At 44.7% G+C, this 23,282-nt stretch overlaps 2 protein-coding genes across 2 annotated transcripts; one reads left to right on the forward strand and one right to left on the reverse strand.

Annotated features, from left to right (window-relative positions):
• Positions 1 to 3,018: 3,018 nt before the first annotated feature.
• LOC123426596 (potassium transporter 19-like) lies at positions 3,019 to 22,549 on the forward strand. Its single transcript, XM_045110457.1, has 11 exons — positions 3,019 to 3,354; positions 8,032 to 8,238; positions 19,238 to 19,407; positions 19,497 to 19,719; positions 19,797 to 20,045; positions 20,132 to 20,182; positions 20,271 to 20,531; positions 20,609 to 20,661; positions 20,795 to 20,909; positions 21,004 to 21,258; positions 21,325 to 22,549. Exons 3-11 carry the CDS (start codon positions 19,291 to 19,293, stop codon positions 22,326 to 22,328), a joined length of 2,328 nt encoding a protein of 775 aa, XP_044966392.1. The 5' UTR covers positions 3,019 to 3,354; positions 8,032 to 8,238; positions 19,238 to 19,290; the 3' UTR covers positions 22,329 to 22,549.
• On the reverse strand, positions 11,153 to 19,180 carry LOC123428093 (WAG22 antigen-like). The gene is made up of 3 exons (XM_045112256.1): positions 19,170 to 19,180; positions 18,285 to 18,876; positions 11,153 to 12,449 (listed from the first exon to the last, which is right to left on the reverse strand). Exons 1-3 carry the CDS (start codon positions 19,178 to 19,180, stop codon positions 12,276 to 12,278), a joined length of 777 nt encoding a protein of 258 aa, XP_044968191.1. The 3' UTR covers positions 11,153 to 12,275.
• Positions 22,550 to 23,282: the final 733 nt, after the last annotated feature.

Below are 23,282 nucleotides of genomic sequence, written 5' to 3' on the forward strand. Positions count from 1 at the left end.
AAAATGGAGAAGTTACTAACCATTTCATTAGAGAATCAATCCTCGTGTCCCATATGTCACGAGGACCATGGGGTATAGATAAATCAAGGTAATAGTTGGTAAGCCAACATCATGGGGTCAGGGAAACAATACACATTTTGCTGCCCGATTGAGCTGATCAAACAAACATATTCAAGAAAATGAAGAAGAAAGAAAATTAACCCGAATGCCATGTTCAACTTTGTGTAGCATTTTTATTTTAGCATCATCAAAAGTACGTCATGTAAGAGCATTGCTATTTATAAGCTAACAAGCTAGTGAACTCCATGTTACTGAAAGGGTTAAAAGTGTATCCTTCTGAAGACCAAACAGACTGGATAAATACATGCCAAGCAACAATTTTACTCAATGTTGCAACCTAACTCTACAAATCGATGCGTCTCACCTTGAACGGAGGTGCAGTCACGAAGTTAAAGATGACGTGGTTGGAGGGAGAAACTATGGTGACATAATTGCCCTAACTCGCACCTAGGAAGACGTGTCGGCATGAAGGTAGGGCAGACATGTGAGGAGGACTTGTATTGGGCCTGGCTGTTCTAGGTCAAGGCCGGGAAGGTGGCTTCGGTTGGTGTGACAACACACATGAGTAAGGTATGGTTGTTTCTAAAAAAAGAGTAAGGTATGGTCAAGTCGCTAGAAAATGAATAGGAAAGGTCGAGGAAAGAGAGGTAAAACGCGAGGGCCGACACGGGGGGTGCGCATCCAAAAAAAAGCACCCAAAAGAAGACAGGGGGAGGTGCTAATGGGCTTCAATAGGATGAATCGTTCAATGGAAACTAGCCCAGTTAAGGAGAGGCCACCGAATTTCATACCGGAGAGTTAGCGACCGGACGGCTAGAAAGACCCCAAACGAACGATCTTACGGCCAAAATTGATGGGGGCGTGTGCTTAGAAATGAGGGCGTTGTATAGGTGGCGTTTGGTTCTCTGGCTATCCCTCGATGGGATAGGGATATCCAATTTTCGATGGATGCCATTCGTTTGGTTGGAAGGCACCAAAGGATGGGGATAGCCAAGATACTGGGAATATTCTGCCAAAAACTGGTTGACGGGAGCCGCTGAAATATGTCGGACGAAGGCAACCACCCTCTTGAGCCCGTGATTCCCTTGGCCCGAATCGTTTTTATGTCGTATGGCCCTATGTCTCGCACCTCTTTCCCTCCCAACCTCACCCAATCTTTCGCCCATGGCAGCTTCAACGATCTGACATCGGGCGTTGCGGGTGCCCTGAACCGGCGAGCAGTTACCAACTGCCCGCTCGTGCTCCGAGATGGAGCTCAATCTGCGCTGGAAGTAGCCATCATGTAGTTCCATGGATGCCCAAATGCAACAGTAGGACAAAGTGTACATAAGCACATGTGCAATGTCTGTGAAGTTTCTGAATATTTTTTATGCAAATTCGTGTGGCTATGAGGTATAGATAGATGTTGATTTTGAGTTGTCACGGTCTCAATTTTGATACGGATATGCATGTCAAGGCTATCCTTATCTCTAATTTCATCGATAAAGTTAAGGATGCATGTTATATTGTAATCTCATCCTCAAGCAAGCACACAAATAACTATCCCTAAGGTTGCGTTCAGTTGACAGGGATTTGGAGAGGGTTTGACAGGGATTGAAAGAGATTGAATTCCATGTAAGTTAAATTCCCCCAAATCTCCTCCTTGGATCAGGGTGTAACCGAACAAAGCCTAATCAATTTTTATCCTTACTATCAAACAATAAAAAATGGCTATCCAGCCTACTCAGCTCTAACCAACCAAACAACAAAATGTGCCTATCTCTAACCACGTGGTTGACGATTGAGGATAGGTAAATGTTTACCACCCGCGTGTCGACGGAAACCTTACGACGGACGCACGCGCGCGGTTGGATAAGAAAACGCTTTGGCGCTTCCTGACCGCATATTATCGTGGGTCCACATGCATTTTTTCTTCCCGTTCCCTCATCCTCCCTCACCACTCCTCTTTTTCCGTTGTGTTCGTTGTGGCCGTCGATGAGGGCCGCCCCACCTCTTCCTTTCCCTCTCCCACAAGTAGATGGCAGCGAGGCTGCTGGCAGGAGTTTGCATCGCGGGCGAGGTTGCGAAGCCGAAGCTACAAGTTCATGCGTCAAAGCACAACCTCCCTGAAAAAGCTACAAACAGCATTGCTTTTTTGCAACTGGCAACGAAAAAAGCCTCAAACCGGAGATAAAAAATGCTACAACCGGCATCATCGAAAGCTTCAACCAGAGACGAGGGGAATCAAGGGCCACCCACCATGCAAAACGCGAATGCTGCAACCGGTGATGAAAAAAGTTTCAACCGACTAGAAAAAAGCTTCAACCGACTATATAAAAAGCTTCAACTGGCGACAGCGAAACATAAAAAGGCTGCAATCGTTCACAAAAACTTCAACCATATGTTTGAAAAGCTTCAACCACACACCAACGAAGAAAGCCTGTCATTTTTGCTACAACAAGCAAAAAGCTTCAAGCGACATATAAAAGGCTTCAACCATTGTGGAAAAAAGCTTCAACCGTTGATGGAAAAAGCTTCAACTCGTGAAAATAGCTTCAACCACCGTGAATAAAGCTTCAAGCGACATGAGAAAAATCTTCAACCGATACAACATACCGACGATGATGGGAGCGGTGACACCGGAGGAGCTGTGGACCGACGGCATGGAGGTGCTACATCTCAGAGGGGAAAAAGCTTCAAGCGACACACGGAGTTGCAACCCGGGGGGCGCAACTATTGCATGGGGGTAGAGCTGGGGATGAGGGGCGGCGACAGGCGATGCAGATGGCCAACGAGGGTGTTGACCGACGAGGAGGACATCTGCCGAGGGCGCCGACCGGCGACAAGGGCGCTGCGGTCGTGCTTCAAGCGCGGGGCAGGGGTGTCGGCGGTGCTCGGGGCATTGACTCGCGAGGGAGGACGAAACGTAAACAAATCTGACAGTATTTAATCGTTTTATCGAACGGTTGGGGTCCGAGCGGCAAAAGCTAGCGCCCGTCCGCCGGCGTCTAGTACTGCCCTTCAGGATATCCTCAACCTACCCAAACTCGCCCGCAAACCAAACACCACCGTACTGTCCTGCTCGCGAGCGCAACGGCTCGGTCCAGGGCACGCGATGCGGCCGACCTTGGAATCCGCTCCTCCGTGCTTCGCGGAGCGCCGCCGAATGATCTCCTCCTCACCACAGGGACGTTCGCTGCGCTACAAGTACGGGGCGCCGTGGCCGCGGCCGCGGGTGTCCCCTCTTCTCCTCTCCGCCCTCCGGTCTCCTCCCTGTCTTCCCTTGTTCTTCTGCCCCGACATTTGCTTCGCGAGGTATGCTTCTTTTCTTTTTTGGAATTACCGGTACTAGCTAGGTACCCGTGCGTTGCCACGGAATTAAAAAAATGATTTTACTTATTAGTCATATGGTTACTTCTCAATGTTTGATGTGCTTACTTTGGAGAATAGGATAATCTGATTTATTAGATTAAGAATAATGTACGGCTTGCATGCATTTGTTCGTGGGTATCATTTCGTGCTTTGAGTTTCACAAATACTCCAGATATCGAAATTCACAATATTGTCTCTGTATGGTTATATTACGTGAGATTATGGTGCATGGGCACATCATTGAAGCTATATAATCCAGAAATGAAAATTCATAAATGAAGACCTTCCAGTATTTTTGCCTCTTCAATTTAACTCGGTGTGAAGAACAATCAGAACCTTCATGCAGTAATATTGTCTCTATATGTTCATTGTACATGAATGTGGGTTCCTGCATTTATATTATTCTTCACACTGAGTTAGTACATAAAATTAAAGTTGGCCCTATAGCACATAAATGAGTCAGTAGGTAGCAGACAAGCCGTGTCATTTCTCTATGCAATGGAATCTGTAAGTGCCGACACATATGCCTAGGTATGGCAAGGACGATGACACCCCAGCTGTCTCCATCGATAACTCCTTCGAGAGCATGACCAATAACCAATCAAACATCAATAAAACTGGAAAATAAAACTGAAACTTCTTACCCACCAACATTGATCTGATTTCTCATAATACAAGAGTTCACAAAATCTGCAAAAAAATCTGGAGGTACCTAGACATGACTTTGTTCAGAATGATTAATGTAGGAGCATTTTACATTGACATGTTTTTTATTGATGTACTGCTCCAGAAGGAATTTATGAACATTGTCTACATCCTGACGGAGCTTGGATCGGTACATACGATGGTCAATCCAAATCAGTCACAAGTTCTAGACAATCATACATCAACTTCCTGGTGCATGCTACAATTTAGCATAAAAATAAATCAATAAATGACTCAAGTACAGTAGTAACAAACCATCTAAGATAAAAAAGAATAAGCGTAGATATCATGGGTTGTGCTTGCCATATATTTAAAAATCTGGAAATATCATCACACAAACACACCCCATGTATAATGAAACTGAGCTTGGAAATGTAGGAGTGGATTAGCAGCAGAGAATCATATATGACCAAATAAAGCAAGCAAATAATAGTACTAAAGTTTATAGTATGTGTGTGTATCATCAGAGTCTTGATCAAGAATATGGGAGGATGTCACAAAGAACTCATACACCGGAAAATGCATAGCATGCATCTGCATTGTAGTAACTGAATGGAACATATGACATCAATTGGTACTAAACATAATAAATAGGGGTTGTGACATTGCTCCGCATGTCCTTTGTTAACAATCGAATAAACATCAGCCATACCTCTATTTATGCCAGTTGTTGAGCTACTTTCCTATGTACTTGAGAAACTGCTTGATCATATCATAGCAGGATGCTTTGGTTCATCTCCTCAATCAAACATTCATCTGCATTCCAGGAGAAAATATCCATCCTAGTACCAAGAAAGAAAAAACCTTGAATATGCAGGTAAAGTGATACAAAAATGTTAAGAAATATAAAAATCGACGCACCTCAATAGTCATGACCCGAGAAAGCCAAAAATCAAACAAATGACGGTTGCTGGCAAGGACAAAGCAGTGCTCGTCTAAGTAAGAAAGATGAAGAAAGCATTACCACAAATCATTACCAGTAAAAGCAAGCCAACTTCAATAGCTAAAGCTTTCATGAAAGAACCGAAGCTACAGAAAGAAGGGATCCATGCTTGTACCATTTATTATGGAACTTGTAGTTGAGCAAGCCATCACCATGCATGTTTCCCACATGCCCTGTCTGGCTGCCTTACTTAATCTAATTATTGCATTCTTATGCCGCCTGCCTCTGCCCTAGCCGACAAACCCCTTGACTGGAATCCATCGATTGGTCCCAATCCGCACCACTGCAGATGCATTAATGAGTATGGCCATGAGTGGCAGGTCCATATCCCTCTCCTGGTTGAGCCTCTGCCCAAAGAGAGTTAGTCGAGTGTGAGAGAAAAGAGTTGGAAAATATATCACTTGACGAATCCAAATCTATGCACATATGACACAGTCCAAGCTCTTCATAATAATACTTGTAATCCATCCTTATAAAAAAATTATAAGGATGCACAAATATGGCAACAGTTGATCCACTAAATATAGTGTATGGTTGACCTAATTCATTCATAAGCTTACAACATCAAGGACGAGCGCAACTGCGGCTTAAATGAAGTTAATAGAGAATATAATTCAATTTATCAATTACAAAAGTTCTTCATGCTACAGAGATATACAAGATGGAAAATGACAAGAGCCATTATTTCCTACTCAATCAAGTGGCATCAGTAAAAAAAAAGTGTTTCATGCCTCGCATCAAATCTTTCCTGCAAACAAAAAACTTCCTATGTATAAAACTGCATTTAGTGAAGGACAATACATGAATTTATGGAACTACTGTTTGCTACAAATCTGGCTATGCAAACTGAAAATCAAAAGCAGTTGTCCATTATAAACCATTTTCCTTAACTGAAATGTCCAACAGAAATTAAGGATAAAAAGTCATATGAAGTACATAAGTTACGACATGGAGGAGGGGCAAGTGGCCATTATTCTCATCAATAGGAAAACCAAGCATTAATTGAATCACCGAGCGGCCATCAGCCCATCACCAATGCACTTCCATCATATTGCTAACTCTATGAAAAAGAATATACACACGTGCCCAACTCACAATGGCCATCTATTCTTTTTGAGAAAAGGCAGGGTATCTTGTATGTAATCAAAATATTCCTAACTCAGTTTTCTTTAAACATATTAATTAAAAAAATATTTCATACTATTGCTATGCATGGTAGATTTCTGAGCTCTGTAGAGACGTATGCGGGGCACATGCATTTGTAGAGAAAATTGAATATATTTGTCAAGTGACATGAATATGAAGAACGAAAAACTGGGACATACTACTCGGAGGAAGAGGCATATATATGTATCAAAGCAAGTTATATGTGTATGTGAAAATTGATATTCATCAAGACGCAGGTCGCTGACATCCATCATGGTCCTGTCATTTTAGAATTAACTAAAATTACCGTCGAGGCTTCTCTGATTCCCTCCTTGTTGGGCACCATTGGGATCTGAATTTGGACGTATATATTGCCCTAATCTGATCTTAATAAACAAGCAAAAATCATGGAAACTTTAGGAGAAAAGCATACATACATGGAATAAGGGACTCTTTAGCTAGACACATGTTGGTTGTACTATGTAGTGCTAGCTCCATCAGTACAGATAAGACTTCCTCATGTTTGTAATTCTTTTGTTAGTAATGCAATTTGGTAAGTAAACTAAATTATTACCTAGATCCCAAAACATTTGACACTCCAATGTTATCTCTGAATATGATGGATTTATTCAAAATCCATTCTTTGATTATAATAATATTCAGTTAGAGGTATCAGATCAAGTCTTTTTTTGTGTGTGTGGGAAAAATCAGATCTTCTTTAAATTTTATAAACCGAACACAACAAGTACCATTCTGGCAAGAAACACGACATGCCGGCTTCAGATTGCTTGCAAAGTTCGATTAAAGCAATCACCTGCAAAACTTCAGGCCTTCAGTACGCTAGCTTCAAATCCTTGCCAAAACAGTGTACTTCGGGACAACACATATCATTACAAACTAACCATAGGAAGGCAAATTCAGACCGAAAGGGGACATCCTCTCTCAGTCAGCTGGATGCATATATTCACGTGGTCCAGGAGAGTGATAAACTGTGAACGGACAACTCTAGAAATGACACATACATGAGCTACACTTATAATCCAAGGCCAAGATGGGAACCCGTTGAACAACGTCTCACGTAGGGAGGCGGAGCACAACGGCCGAGCGCCAGCAGGAAGCATGGATCGGCCTCGCGGGGCACATGGCAGAGATGACGAACTGGTAGCTGTGGTTGGGATCTGAGAGGGAGCAGAGAGGAGGTTACTCACCAACAACCAACGTGCGGGCTGGGACTGCGCGGCCTTGGGCGACGTAGCCGGCGGCAAGGGCGAGGCGACCTCAGGCAAGGCGAGCTCGGGCGAAGGCGGATCACGGCGGCGCCAGGTGTTAGGCGAGTGAGAGGCGGGGAAGGAGATCTACGGAGAGAAAGGGGCTAGAGTTCCACGGCAAGGCCAACGTCTCGCATCCAGCACCTGGGATCTCGTGATGCGGTTGCGCACGAACCCTATCGGCCGGCAAGGCGATGCCTTGCCCGACGTGAGGGTGGGGCGATTTTTCTTTTCTGTTGGGCGAGGGGGTCGATTAGAGAGCGGCGCGTGTGACGTGTGTTATTGCCTTCGCGGGGTTGCGGTTATCTGTCGGAGGGTAACTGAAAGAAAAAAAATCGATGGTAGTACGTGGGTGGGAGGTAGCGATGGAAGGGGGAGGTGGAACGAGGTTGAACCATCACGACGACGGCAGATCCTCCTTTAATAGTAGAGATTATCTTCTGTGGCGCGCGCAAGATCTGGGGACAGTAGTGCAATCTTGAGGGGAGGTCTTTTTTTTTTAATGTCTGTACCATACCGCAGATGCGTCAAACAAAATTTCTTTTGTTCTTTTTCTAGGTACAGCAGGCGAGACAGCGAGCAAACCGATATTGGCAGAGAGTGGGCCAGCGGACTGATAAAGAACGATCCGTTCCAATCCACTGGATGCAGGCTACCTCCAAGCATCGCTGGTCTATACAGGATGAGTTTGTCCAAGGATGCTAAGATCCATCATCCATGAGCCATGAGCCATGAAATGAACCAACTAATTTACCCAACTCAACGGTAAATCCACTTACATTTTCCTGCGCGGTCATTGTTATCGGTAATAGTGGAACCTTTGCGGCATATATATGGCGAAAAATAAGTCCACTTACATTTCATTTACATGTCCACTTATACTTTCGTTAATCCTTAAATGTAGACCCGAACTCTTAAGAGCATGGCTAATAAGAAAGCCGACTGCTAGCTCTATAACAATGCCATGTCATCTAGAGCTTTACTAAAAGACTACTCATATAATAGGTCGGCTGTAGATGAGCTACTAAGGCTGGCCATAGTGGGGAGTATCATATAGTAGTATCATGCATATGATACTATTGTATGATACTACCTTCATAAATGCATAGTATCATAAACTAATATCATATATGACCTTATTTATTGACATGCATGACACATACTAGCATAGCATTTAACATGTTACAGTATTTACCTATGTTACTCTAACCCTCTCTTTCCTCTTTAATTGTCTGCCACATCAGCATGTTTGCTAGTCTCAAGTATACGATACTACCTAAGTTACTCCCACTATGGCTAGCCTAAACTTGCTATAGCATTTAATGATTGCATGTGAGGAAGAGGGGAGTACACACGTGATTGGTGCAAAAAAGCAAAGCAGCGGCTGTAGCATTAGAGCAAGTACAATAGGCTATAAGCCATTGCTATGTCATCTATATCCCATCTTTTTTAGAAAAGGAGGATGACCCCTGGTCTCTGCATCTGGGAGATGCATGCGACCATTTTATTGATTATTCCCGAGGACCTTACAAAGTAGTACAACAATATGTCTGAATCCGCCATCTTGGCAACATTTGCCGCTACTCCTATCCATATGATGAAGGGGTGCAAGCTGAGCCAAATACCCAGACCTCTCACCTAAGCCTAACATCTAAAGCCGGAGGCCCCGACCGAGCCACATACCGGGTCATGGGCACAAACCGGTCTGACGCACTCATATGTGTCGCCGCCACCATCTTCCACTGGTTCATCTTCAGAGCAGATTGAGGTACCAGCCTTGGCAGGTGCCTCCGTCATCGACGCCACCATGACGCCAAACGACGACCTCCGCCTACACGAGTCCATCTCCAAGCAGGGGACGTAGATCCATGCTAGGATAGGGCCGCACCACCACCGTCGCCCACCACCCACAAGCACCACCCAGCCCCAAGGTTCCCAAAGCGTCGCCTTCAAGAAGGGAACGACGCCGTGAGCGCCGCCGCCGCCCAACAAAGTTAGGGCTTTCGCCCGGAGACCTAGGGGAAGGGGAAGTGAGGGGACCAGTCCATACCGACGCCTCCAAGGAGGGGTACAGCGCCCTCAGGCGTCGCCGTCAACGCGGTCGGCCATGGCCGGCCAGGGATTTCGTCCGAACTAGATCCCCGTCACTAGCAGCGCCTCTTGTACAGAACCGGCGACCCAAGGAAGCGCGGCCCGACCAGGCTAGCCCGCGCGCCGAACATGGGAGGAGGGGATGCGCCAGATCGCGCGCACCGACCACCGGAGAAGCCGCCGCCGGCCGCCAACGACCACTGGATCCCGTTGCCCACGCGGCTCGGACGCCAGATCCACCGCCCGCACGGCTGCTAGCTTGCCGTGCCTCGTCCATGGAGCCACCGCTCCTGATCCGGAGTTCCCCACGCAGAGGCAAGGCAGCCAAGGCCCCGCCGCCACGATCCTTGGCGCCCCGGGCTTGCCCGATGGCTGCCTCACGCGGCGGTGAGGAAGGGAGGGGGAGGGAGTTGGGCGACTAGGGTTGGGAGGGGGAGGGAGGGCATGTACAATAGTTCATTGCGAAAGTGTACTACTTCTTTATTATATGGTCCATCTTTCATACTCACAAAATGCCTAGGAGCACGTGCTAGAGCTGGCTCTTAGCTAAGAGTCCGCTTACCTTCTCTCTCCTCTTCTCTTTCCTCTAACTAAACAAAAGTATATTAGTTTATTTCTTATAGCCAGTTGACTCAGCTCTATTGTACTTGCTCGGGCTGCAAGCTGGCTCCATTTCCTCGTAGAGTGTGCTAGAGCTAGGCGATAGATTAAGCGCCGTCTTCCCTCTCTCTCCTCCTTTCTCTCACTTCTACATAGGATTTTTGTGACATGACACACGCTATAGCCTGCTGAGTAAGACTTATTAGACTTGCTCTAATGATCATTTCCATCTCGGCCTCACCACTGGACTGTCAACTGTCAAGATTGTTGTTCTCCTTGAAACTGCGAGTTTGTGCAATCATAATTGCTAGTATGTTGAGTTTCATGCACTTATCAGTTCCACCCAAAAACGTAATCTGTTGACGAAACATGAGCGACCCATCTGTGTATGCTTCACTAGTGTCGGACCAAGCCGTTCCTTGTAGCATGGGATTATTCCTCATATTAAAATGCCGTTATACCACCTTGTGTTGGCGTTTAGTTCTTACAACCAGTAGTGATATTTAGGGGTGGAAGTATCTAGGACCAATCATTTCTGAATCCAGTGGTATAGGATATGTTCAGAGGTTTTTGACACCCGCGCACTATCTGCCCCTATTTCGAATCCGGTGTATGGGGTATGGCATTGGATGTGGTGTTGCTAACGTCTGGCGGAATAAGACTATCCAGTTTTCTATCTTGATTATCGGGCCCTCCAAAATGGTAGTGTCCAATTGTTTATAGAATCTTAACTTTGGACTTGTAATCTCTGGATGATACCTTTATTTATGAGATGGTGCGGCTGCCTGCCGGTGTTTTATTTGTGAATGTTTATTATTACCTTCGTTCCGTAATGTAGTACCTGTAGATTTTTTCTTCAGAAGTTAAACCTTGACCAAGTTTATATAGAAAAATGTCTATATCTACAATACCAAACATAAAAATATGTATGCCTCATGATATATCTAATGATATGTATTTGGTATTCTACTAGATGTAGATTTTTTCCTCTATGAACTTCGTCGAAGTTTGCTTTTTCAAAAAATCTATATGCACTACATTATGGAATGGAGGAAGTATTTTATAGTGTTTTTTTAAAGAAATTACCACATGTCATTAAACAAATAAATTACACTGAGTACATATGTGTTCACTCCATGAGACAAACAGAGGGCCCAGTGTCTTGAAGATCCATACGCCCAATCTAGTCATCGCCCATCGTCGATCACTGCTGTCACCATGGCACCACCGGAGAAAGACGCGAGCAATCTTGACACCAGATTTGAAAGAACTCCATTGCAGATCATGCTGCTTTGTAAACCGATTAAACGGCCTGCAGGAGGCGATGGAACCGAGTCTTTGTGGCACGCCGGTCGGGGATCATCCCCAAGTCTGTCAGATCCTGACAGCGTTATCTTCATCCAAAATGATCGGAGAAGAAGAACATCGCCGCAAGCCGCCATCCACACACCACGCTCCAAGGCACCTGCATACTCAGCACTAGCCGACGTTGTCGCCTGAGAAGACGCCAAGCATCAGCCATGACAACCTAACATCGTCAAAACCAAAGTCCGATGAGACACAGAGGCTACCTGCTTCCTGGTGCTGCCAATTGAAGCATCACCAGGGTGGGGAAGAAGCAGAGCCAACTTGTTCCGACGCGGCGTTGATTCCACCACCATTGCAACGCCTCCAAGAAATACTAAGCCTTCCTATCTAGTAGCCGGAGTGAAGTCGCCGGGTCCCCAGCCCCTCGGACCACCGAAGGGGCGGAGGACCCACAGCCTCGCTGAAGAAGAGAGGAGGCAGAGAAGTTCGCCTCCCGATTGCCTGTGCAAGGCGGTTGACGAGAGAGAAAAAGTTGGAACCGACAAAAGATAGTGTTTTTTTTTGAATAAAAGGGGTCTCCCCCTGCCTCATTTTATTGTAACGAAGCAGCCAAAGTTATTACACTACCAGCAGCAGAGAAGAAAACATCTACTTCCACCCAGCAACCCCAGGCATGACCTAAAAGGACATGTCCTGAATAACTCCCAGGCCAGAAGCCCTTACAACCAACGCATGAACACAACCACATCATACTTGGATCAGGCTTAACTTCTTTTATATTACAACCAAGCAAAGGAAAAGAACTAATCAGAGGCTTGGATCCACGCAATCCTTAGTAGCTCCCCTCGATGCTTGTCCAACAGCAAGATGAACCTCTTCAGGACGTCCATTTGAGCAGTGTCGCAGAGAACCATCCATAGTTGCAAAATCCCTCTTAGTTTGACAAGAACGCAGCCCAAACCTCTCCATGTGCGTCCCTGGAAGCAAAATTCATTTCTCAAAGTCCAAATACCCCACAAGGAGGCAGCAACAATCAAATTAAGCACAGATCTCCTTTTGTTTAATTTCCACAAGGAAGATACATCATCAAAGCATTGAATTCTACTGATATTGAAAAAATCAGATATGACAGACCATGAACTACCAGCATTAATACAATCAAAAAACAGATGCTGCACAGATTCAACCTCCTTGCAGAACAAACATGTTAAATCATCCAAAGTTTTCCTCTTGGCTACATTGTCCCTAGTTAAAATCTTGTTATATAGACAAAGCCATAAGAACACATGTATATTTTGAGGGCACATAGTTTTCCATAAATTGTCTCCACAAGGAGAAACCACTCCTCCAAAATTGATACACTTATAAAAAGATCTCACTGAATATATGCCATTAGACTCTAATAGCCAGATTGGCCTATCAGGTGAGTTAGACATGGGGAAACTTTTAATGTGATCAATAAGGTCATTCCAACTAGTCATAACTCTACTATTAACACACCTTCTAAAGGAAAGTCTAAGGGCTGTTCCATCCCAAACCTGAGACACAAAACAGTCTTGCTGATTGCAGATTTCAAATAATTCCCAAAATCTCACCTTCTGGGAACAATCCCCAGCCCAAGTATCATGCCAGAATCTAATACTATCACCATTACCAATCTTCCAGTGATAGAAATTTCTGGCAGCTTCTAAAGCCCAGGTTACACTCTTCCAAAAGGGAGAGCCCCCCTGTTGCCTGGACCAGAATAAGTTTGGACTAGAGACATTATATTTGTAGGCCAGTAGCTTCTTCCAATCACTATCATTATCATCAAATAATCTTTTGCCCCATGATGCTAGCAAAGCCATATTATATTCTCTAATATTTGGAATTCCCAAACCACCAAACTCTTTTTTCCTGGAAACAAAACCCCAATGGGCTAAGTGATATTTATGCTGATCCCCCATGTTACCCCACAGGAAATGTGCCATCTGAGAATTAATAGCATTTATAGCCCATTTTGGGAATTTCATAAATGCCATCAGATATGCAGGAATACTAACAAAATAGGCACACATCAAAATAATCTTGCCTTTATAAGTCAAGTACCTCCCCAACCAACTAGAGATACCCTTAATAATTCTGTCTATTAATGGTTGAAGATCTTCTCTTTTAAGTTGGTCATAGTGTAGAGGCACTCCTAGATACTTAATAGGGAAAGAGCCTAAATTACAACAGAAAATCTGGGCACAGACCCTTGCTCTGTCCTCATCCATGTTAATAGTGATGAGGTCACTTTTATGAAAATTGATTTTCATACCCGAGAGACTTTCAAAGCAAGATAGAATCCATTTAAAATTTCTCGCTTTCTCGTAGGAATCCTCTAAAAAGAGGAGAGTATCATCCGCATACTGGAGACTAATAATCCCTCCCGGTACAACATTTGTTAATAGCCCCGAGATTAACCCGTGTTGGGAGGCTTTGATAAGCATTTTAGAAAATACATCAGCAATCAAGTTGAATAACAGCGGGGACATGGGGTCTCCCTGCTTGAGACCTTTACCCCCTACAAAGTAAGGGCTAGTCGTATCATTAATCCGTACACTAAAAGTACCTTGAAACAGTAAACTTTTGATCCAAGCAACCCATTTGGGGCCAAAACCCCGAGATTCTAGCATCTCAAACAGGAACTCCCAACTCAACCGATCGTATGCTTTCGCATAGTCCAACTTGAGTACTAGTCCTGGAATATTAGCTTTTTTCACCTCATGAATTACTTCGTGAGCCAACACAACACTCTCAAGGATTTACCCCCCCTTAATAAAAGCAGTTTGATTAGGGGAAATTAATCTATTACTAATAGGAGATAATCTATTAGTAAGAACTTTAGCTTTTTTTTACCGCACAGTTACTCAAACTGATAGGTCTGAACTTTTTCATAGTCTTGGCATCAGGCTCTTTCGGAATCAAAATGATTAGGGCAAAGTTTAGTCTATGGATGTCCAGCTTACCAGCTTCAAAATCTCTCACCATAGCCATGAAGTCAGTTTTAATTAGCTCCCAAAAGGTCTGATAGAACAGAAAAGATAGGCCATCAGGGCCAGGGGCACCATTAGCATAAGAACCAAAGATGGCCTCTCTAATTTCCATCTCTGAGATATTCTTTTGGAGACAATCATTTTCAGTATCAGTTATCAACTCATCTTCCCCCCAAAAGGCAGGACCAAGATGAATATTGTGCCTCTCTTCATGGCTAAACAGTCCTTTGTAAAAGGATGTCGCCACACCCAGCATTTCCTCAGTGGTATATACAGGTCCATCCTCACCAATCAACTCCGTGAAATGATTTTTGCGGTGCCTACGATTTGCTAAGGCATGAAAATAGGCATTATTTTTATCACCATCTCTAATTCTACGATCCCTCGATCTCTGCCACAAGGCAGTTTCCTCTTTCCTCGTAATACTTTCCAATTCAGACTTGATATCTTTCATGCGAACTTTATCCTCAACAGTAAGACGATCAGTTTCCGCAAAAACATCTAAAATATCAAACTCTTGAATTAACTCCCTCTTCTTTTTCTTAATGGCAGCCTCAATATTCACACTCCAACCTTTAATTTTCTTCCTAAGGCGTTTAGATTCAGAAATCCAAACATCGATAGCATCTCTCTCCAAAACTGGAGCCTTCCATGTAGTTTCTACTATATTTTTAAAATCAGGTTGATCCAACCACCATTTTTCAAACCTAAACAACTTTGGAGATGTAACTTTCCTGGCCATCGTATCAAGCAGCAAAGGGGTATGATCACTCCCAATTCTTGGGAGGGCCCTCAACACCGAAAGAGGGAATAAAGCATCCCAAGAGGGAGAAACAAATACTCTATCAATAGTGGCATAAATGGGATTGTCCTGGTTGTTACACCAGGTATACTTCCTATTAGCAACACTAATTTCCATTAGACCCCATTTATTAATCCAGTCGTTGAAAAGAAAAGCAACAGAGTGATTAATGTTACCACTACTTTTATCATCAGCAGACCTAATGAGATTGAAGTTCTGCAATGAAATCTACCTTGCGATCGTTATAGGCTGTACCATAAACTGCAATAAATTGCCAAACACAATTCTCAGATTTGTTCCTAACCGTCGCCACCGCAATAAATTGCCAAACACATCACTGTTCATGCCCACAAGGACACCACCAGCCGAACCCTGAGCAGGTAATTGATGCCACATAAAGTTTTTACTGCCCGCAATTCTATTCAAGCTGTTACCATCAATACTTTCTTTCTTGGTCTCAAGGAAACCAACAAAATCCACCAAATTAACTCTAACAAACTCCTGCAGACGCTGAATCTTACCAGGTTGACCTAGGCCTCAAATGTTTCAGAAGGCACCTATCATGATATTTTAAAAGGGTGGGAGAGGCTACAAAGCCTTCTAGATTGTTTAAGATTTGGGCAAGAGCTATCCAGATTAGCAGCGTCATCTAATCTGGTAGCAACCCCATCTTCACCCAAGGGATAACTCCCAGCCATCTTATGAATAGGTGTATCTAAATTCTCAGGTAAAACAACTTCAGGGTTGTAATCTGCAAATTCCAGAGTCCAGACATCTAAGACTCTCCCTAAGAACTAAATCCTGAATAATATCACATTGTTCATCACAGCTATCTCCCACACATATATCAACTTTAGAAATTTGTTCAACAAGAAGTTTATCATCAGTGTTAACAAAAGATTTACCTTGGAAAGAAGCAAGAATCTCCAGGTTTTTCTTTTGCAGGTAAGCAATAGCTTTCTCCATGATTTTTTACATTGCCATGTTGCCTTGTAGCAGGTCTGGTAGAGAGCACAGGGCCCCACTTCTTGTCCTGAGCTGAGACTTCCTTCTTGCTTTTTTCCATCTCAGCCTCCTCTAGTGACTCAAATAGAGACCTCTTGGCAGAACCAATTTTTGCTGCTAAATCTTCAGGAAGGCACACCATCTCAGGTAGTTAATATCATCTTCTTCCTCAGAAACATCCATTTCAAAATTCTTGTGCTGGGCAGAACAGTATTCCATATGAGTGTGTATGTCCAAATCTTCCTTGTCTGATATCACTCCAGCAGTTTCAGGAATATCCTCCACATGGACAGGGGGGGTCTTGGAACCAGCTTCCTCAATGAACTGTTCATGCATCTCATCAATCAGCAGCATAGGATGAAACTTAACTGCAGAGACACAAGTCTCATTCACCTTACTTCCAGAACCAGAACTTTTACTTTTAGAGAAGTTAGCCTTATCCAGTTCATCAATAGGTTCATCATTATCTCCTTCCATAAAGTCCTTGTTCAAATCAGATTCATCATCCAGCTTGTCCTCACCTTCAACATCCAAATCTGGGTCATCATCATCCTCATCAAAGCCATCCCCAACCTGATCAAAACCTTCCACTGTGAAAACCAGAATGTACATCTTCTTTTTCATCTCAACCAGCCTCTAATAAGGAATTTTTGTAGGATATCTGCAAGCTACTTTAATTCTGATTTTCTCATAGAAACTTTTGAAGATTCCATTCCAATCCACATCAACTAAGATACCAAAGCAAGATGCAATCTGAGCAAACACCTTTCAGGCACACCACTTAGGGGGATACCTTCCACTTGGATCCAGACCTCAGTAAGCTCTCCATAAGGCTCAAGCATCCCAGCCCACTCACAAATCTTCACAGAGACTCCATCAATTGGAAGGTCAAAAGCAGGAAATTCAATTAGATCTTCTACTTTTTTCCAAGGAGGAAACCTTAGGAGGAACTTCTTCTCTTCCAACTCCCTGATCTGCCAAGGCCACTCCTTCCCTTTGCAGAAAATGCCATTAAGCTGAGTGATCAGATTAGAAGCAGAAACTTCACCTTTTAGAACTTTGAGAATAGCACAATTTTTTTGAAATTCATCCAATTGGACTCAGCAGCAACAGGAATATAAATGTGATAGAAGCCTAGTCCTACTGCTGCACTTCCAAAGTATTCTGCCGTAGGTTGAAGCCTTGCCCAAGCAACACGATTATTCACATTGTGTGTGCCAGAACATATGAAGCACTTCTTGGGTTCCACACAGTTCCCTACATAATGGCCAGGCCAGCCAGCTACAGTTGAAGCAGATCATGTCTTTATACCTTGGATCCAAAGGCTGCACAGGAGGGGCTGGAGGAGGTGCAGGAGCCGCAACCTGGACATTACCGGCCGGGGCCCCCTTAGCAACATTGCCTGCATTGGCTTTTGGGGCTGCCGGCGCCACCACTGCTGTAGGGGCAGCAGGAGGTGGTGGAGGAACTCCCTGTCCCCCCTTCTTAGGTGGCTGCCTCTTGAATGGATTCCGTCAGGGGGTGATCAGTAGACAGAGAGCCAACGTCTACTTGATGATGGTGATGTGAACTAGGATTCACCCCTGATCCTAACACTTCCTGCCCCCCCCCCCCTCCCCCCCGCGCGCGCGCGCAATCCCCTGAGGAACAATCCTCCAATTCCTTTTATTATCCACGTTTTCAACCACAACTGCAGAAGCAGGGGGACCTTTTTTCAAACTATTATCAGTGGGCTTAACCAGATTGGACATCACCTCATCGACGACCATCGCCGGTGGAGGTAACCCTGTCGGAGTAGAAACTCCATCCCTAGACACATCTATCCCAGGATTCAATCCTACCACACTATCAGCAGATTCATTGACCAAATGGTCACACTGCAATTTCTCAAAAATACTCCCAATGCATCCATTGACCAGAAGATCACATTGAACCTTTTCCGAGAGAAAACAACAATCACGGAACTGAGATGAACGAGCTCGATGTACCTGGTGTAGATGTGGAGGAACCACACCACGATCCCCTGGCCAAGGCGGTGGTTCCAAGCTGCGCTGCAGCTCCTCACCCGCCCAACACCCCCGAATCCGGCGGCGTCTGCCAGGGTCGCGGGTCTTCAGGGGAAGCGCGGCGGACTGGTTCCCGGCAGCAACGCATCTGGAGGAAGTCGCGACATCTCCAACACCGGCGGCGGACGAATATTGAGCCGGGATGGGCTCATCGCCTTGAACCTGCGCCACCGCGCCGCCTGGATTGGATCCGCCACCTCCGCCTCCTGTATTGCCCAGAAAATCAACTCGTAGTCCATTCCGCCGTCGTCCCCGCAGAATCGATCTCGCTCCTCGAGCGTGGCCATGCGAATTATCTCCACCATGAGCCCGGGCCACTCGTAGCGATCGGGGAAGAGCCCCCGAACCACTCGCAACATCTCCGCCCGCGCCTCCGGTGAGTGTAGCTCCACCACCGGTTGCTGCGACGCCGGCACAGGCGCTGCGGCAGTCGTCGGTGTTGCCACCAGCCCCACAGGATGGATCCGTCTCGCTCTGCCTCCACGCCCCGCCCCCGCCATCACACACGCGAGATCTGGATTATGAGGTTTGGTGGGAGGGGAGGAGAGGCCGAGGAGGTGAAGTGACGAGGAGAGGAGGAGGTGGAGTGATGAGGATGGGGCAGTGGGGAACGACCATTAATGGCGGATGCGGTCGCTCGCGTCGCACCCGTGTCGCCCGTGTCACCCATCCTAGATAAGCACAGATTTGATCACAAAAGATAGTGTTCACTACATGTTCACTGTCTAATACTTTTTTACTTGCTCAGTTTGTACATTTTTTCCCTGTAACATGTTAGTTGTTATAGTGCTTTGTAGTTTTGTTTACAGTGTGCTCATGCTGTTTTGTTGGAAATATATTGCTTTTTATATGTGTGCATTGTCTGCCTGCTATAGGAGAAATACCTCCAAACGCTTAGGAGGTTCTAAAAAATAGTAACTGAGCACAGATGTCACTAGAAGTTGAGAACCCACCGAGCATCGAGACGACCAAACGGCTTGAGCGCCAAGACTCACTTATTGGTGATGCGGAGAAGGTCTCGAATATCAAAGGCCATGGTTCCGAGGTCTGCTTCACACACAACTTGGTTATGATGCAGCAACCATGTTCCTTCAGGTTATAATTTGACAGTAATGTGTCTTTTGGCTGACACAGGGAAACTGGACACAAGTACTACATCTTGCATTTCAGAGCATCGGCATCATTTATGGGGATGTTGGGACGTCACCGCTCTATTGTTACTCGAGCACCTTCCCTAACGGTGTCAAGGACAAGGATGATATCTTGGGTGTCCTCTCGCTCATCCTATACACCCTCATCCTTATACCGATGATAAAGTATGTCTTCATCGTGCTCTATGCAGATGACAACGGAGATGGTAAGGTGATACTTTTGGACTATTGACATGTCAAGCTGGAGTACTTACTATGTCTTCTCTGCACATTGCTATTACAGGTGGCACATTTGCGCTCTACTCACTTATATCGCGGTATTCGAAGATAAGGCTGATCCCAAACCAGCAGGCAGAGGATTCAATGGTGTCGAATTATAGCATAGAATCACCGAGCTTAACACTGAAGAGGGCACAATGGTTGAAGGAGAAGCTTGAGTCCAGTAAAGCAGCCAAGATTGCCCTCTTCACCATCACAATCCTTGGCACATCCATGGTGATGGGTGATGGGACCTTGACACCAGCAATTTCTGGTAACAAAAGTAACAGAGAGTCATCAGTAGGTCATATTGTGATTGATTTGCGGAATACTTATACATTCCTTTTCATGTGTTTCTAGTGCTCTCTGCAGTGAGCGGGATCAAAGAGAAAGTGCCAAGTTTAACTGAAAGTGTGTGAAAAAGTAGCTTCTATCATCACTAATTAGTCAGTACCCAGATTTAATCACATCTAAAGTGTATATTGCATTTCCTGTACAGCACAGATAGTCTGGATCTCGGTGCCTATTCTGCTCATGCTCTTTTCAGTCCAGCGTTTTGGGACAGATAAGGTCGGGTACTCCTTTGCTCCGATCATCTCGGTGTGGTTCGTTCTTATTGCTGGCATTGGAATGTACAACATCGTAGTGTATGAGATCGCTATTCTTCGAGCCTTCAATCCTATGCACATACTATATTACTTCAGCAGAAATGGGAAGGAAGCGTGGATTTCACTAGGAGGTGCTATCTTGTGTGTTACAGGTAAACCTTTTGATGAAAAATGCAATTTAAGAGAGAACCTGTAGCCTGCAATCTGAATGCACTGCCTTATGGTACAGGCACAGAGGGTATGTATGCTGACCTAGGACATTTCAATATCACGGCCATTCAGGTAATTGTCGCCTTGCTTCTTGCTTCAACGCGTGTGTGTTTTTATTCTAGCTCTGTTTTCAAAGGTACTAGCAATTTTCGTCACACAGGTCTCAGAACATAAATATCTTACAGCGGTTTCTGTACTTACCTAGATAAGCTTTAATGGTGTCTTGTTCCCTTCGGTAGCACTATGTTACATGGGGCAAGCAGCATATCTGAGGAAATTCCCGGAGGATGTTGCAGACACCTTCTACAGATCTCTCCCAGGTATAAACAACTTAAACTACAGTTTTGCTCCTTGTAAGCGAGTTAGTTTGTGATTCTCAAAAGAAATGATTGCCTCTCTGTAACAAAAATGCAGCACCATTGTTCTGGCCAACCTTCACCGTTGCCATTCTTTCGGCTATCATTGCAAGCCAAGCTATGCTCTCTGGCGCATTCGCTATCCTGTCCAAGGCCCTATCTCTTGGTTGCTTCCCCAGGGTTCGGGTTATCCATACCTCCAAGCATCACCAGGGGCAGGTGTACATTCCTGAAGTGAATTTTCTGATGGGACTGGCTAGTGTTATTATCACTATCACCTTCAGAACTACCACCGAAATCGGGAATGCTTATGGTAAGTTTACGAGGCTTTTAGTAGAACATTAGGCACGCCTACTGATTTCATTATGTTGATGCACAGGGATCTGTGTCGTAACCGTCTTCTCAATCACCACCCATTTGATGACCATCGTGATGTTGCTCGTGTGGAAGAAAAACATCATCTTCATCTTGTTGTTTTACGTTGTGTTTAGTTCCATAGAGTGGATCTACCTGTCTTCAATACTGTCGAAGTTCATCCAGGGCGGGTACCTGCCATTCTGCTTCTCGCTTGTCCTGATGGCCTTAATGGTAACATGGCACTATGTGCATGTCATGAAGTACTGGTACGAGCTTGACCACATCGTCCCCATTGATGAGGTGACGGCACTGCTTGAGAAGCATAATGTGCAGCGGATCCCTGGGGTGGGCCTCTTGTACTCGGAGCTGGTGCAAGGTATTCCGCCGGTGTTCCTCCGGTTGGTGCAGAAAATTCCGTCTGTGCACTCTATCTTTTTGTTCATGTCGATCAAGCACCTACCCATCCCTCATGTGGCACCTGTGGAGCGGTTCGTCTTCCGGCAGGTTGGTCCAAGGGAGCATCGGATGTTCAGGTGTGTTGCACGGTATGGTTACACTGACGAAGTAGAGGACTCGGGACACTTTGCCAGATTCCTAGCAGAGAGATTGAAGATGTTCATCGAAGATGAGAATGCATTTGAAGTGGAGAAACCGGGGAATGAGGATGCCAACTCTCCAACTGGAGTTTTGGAAGGTCAGACAATGCCTAGGAAGTCCGCACGATCTGTCATACACAGCGAGGAGGTGATAGAGCCGCCAATGAGCAACCATGTAGGGAGGATTAGTTCCTATTCTCTTCAGACGATTGAGGAGGAGAAGCAACTGATTGACGCAGAGATGAAGCGAGGGGTGGTTTATCTGATGGGGTCAGCGAATGTGATTGCAGGACCTGAGTCGCCCGCCTTAAAGGTGGTCGTGGTAGACTATGTGTATTCATTCGTGAGGAGGAACTTGGCAGAGGGTCACAAGGTGTTGTCCATTCCTAAAGATCAGCTGCTCAAAGTTGGGATCACATATGAGATATAGAGACGTTAACAAAAGTATGAGGTGATCAGACTAACCTAACCTCTTCTGTATTATGTTGATCTTAAAGGGTATAGTGTCGATGCCCATTTGACCGAATAGCATTTGGGCTTAGAGTTTTGGCAGGAAGATTATTTTAGTTTTGTACGCAAAGAGGTGTTGTCAGAATACGTGTCATACATTAAGTAGAATGGAAATAGGAGTCCGACTAGTGTGTTTATTCATGTTCTTCAAGTTGTCCATGAGCACGTGAAGTCATAATTCAATGTTTTCAAGGTGAGCAAAAGAAAGATTGTCGTACTGTGGAGATGGTCATTTCCAGAGGATTATGCAAAACTAAAATCCTAGTCCAAACATGCAACCAAATTGTTTTTTTAGCATCGTATTAGCATTAAATTTCAAAAATTATTGGTAAAATTGCTGCTTGAACGAAAACTAGCCTTAAAATAGGGTAATAAAACTCTTTTCTCTAAGTTGATGCTCTGCGAGGGGAAATGTCCTTAAGCATGGTGCTTCAATGTTTCAAATCTAGCCTTAAAATGAATATCTATGCTCGGAACTCAAAATGTAAGGTATTCTTCCAATTGTTTCCTCTGCTCCTTGAACATGAATCTAATATGGTACTCCATCCGTTTTAAAATAACTGTCTCAACTTTGTATTAGAGCTAGTACGAAGTTGTACTAAGCCTAAGACATTTATTTTGGAACTGAGGAATATGAAATATGCAACTAGGAGTACCAATTACCATTATCATGTTTGTGTCCTTTGTAAATACAAGGGAACAAGTTTTTTTGTTAATCTGAAAAAATGATGGAAAAAGCTCACTTTTTTGTGGTTGATTTATTCAGTTTACTTTGCTCACTATTTGGGCACGGTGAAGTTTGGATACTCCTTTTGAACCCGGTGTTCTTATATTCACTTATTAATTGAACGCAACGAGGGCCCTGAAGGATCCA

Source organism: Hordeum vulgare, chromosome 2H, assembly GCF_904849725.1.
Source record: "Hordeum vulgare subsp. vulgare chromosome 2H, MorexV3_pseudomolecules_assembly, whole genome shotgun sequence".
NCBI lineage: Eukaryota > Viridiplantae > Streptophyta > Magnoliopsida > Poales > Poaceae > Hordeum > Hordeum vulgare.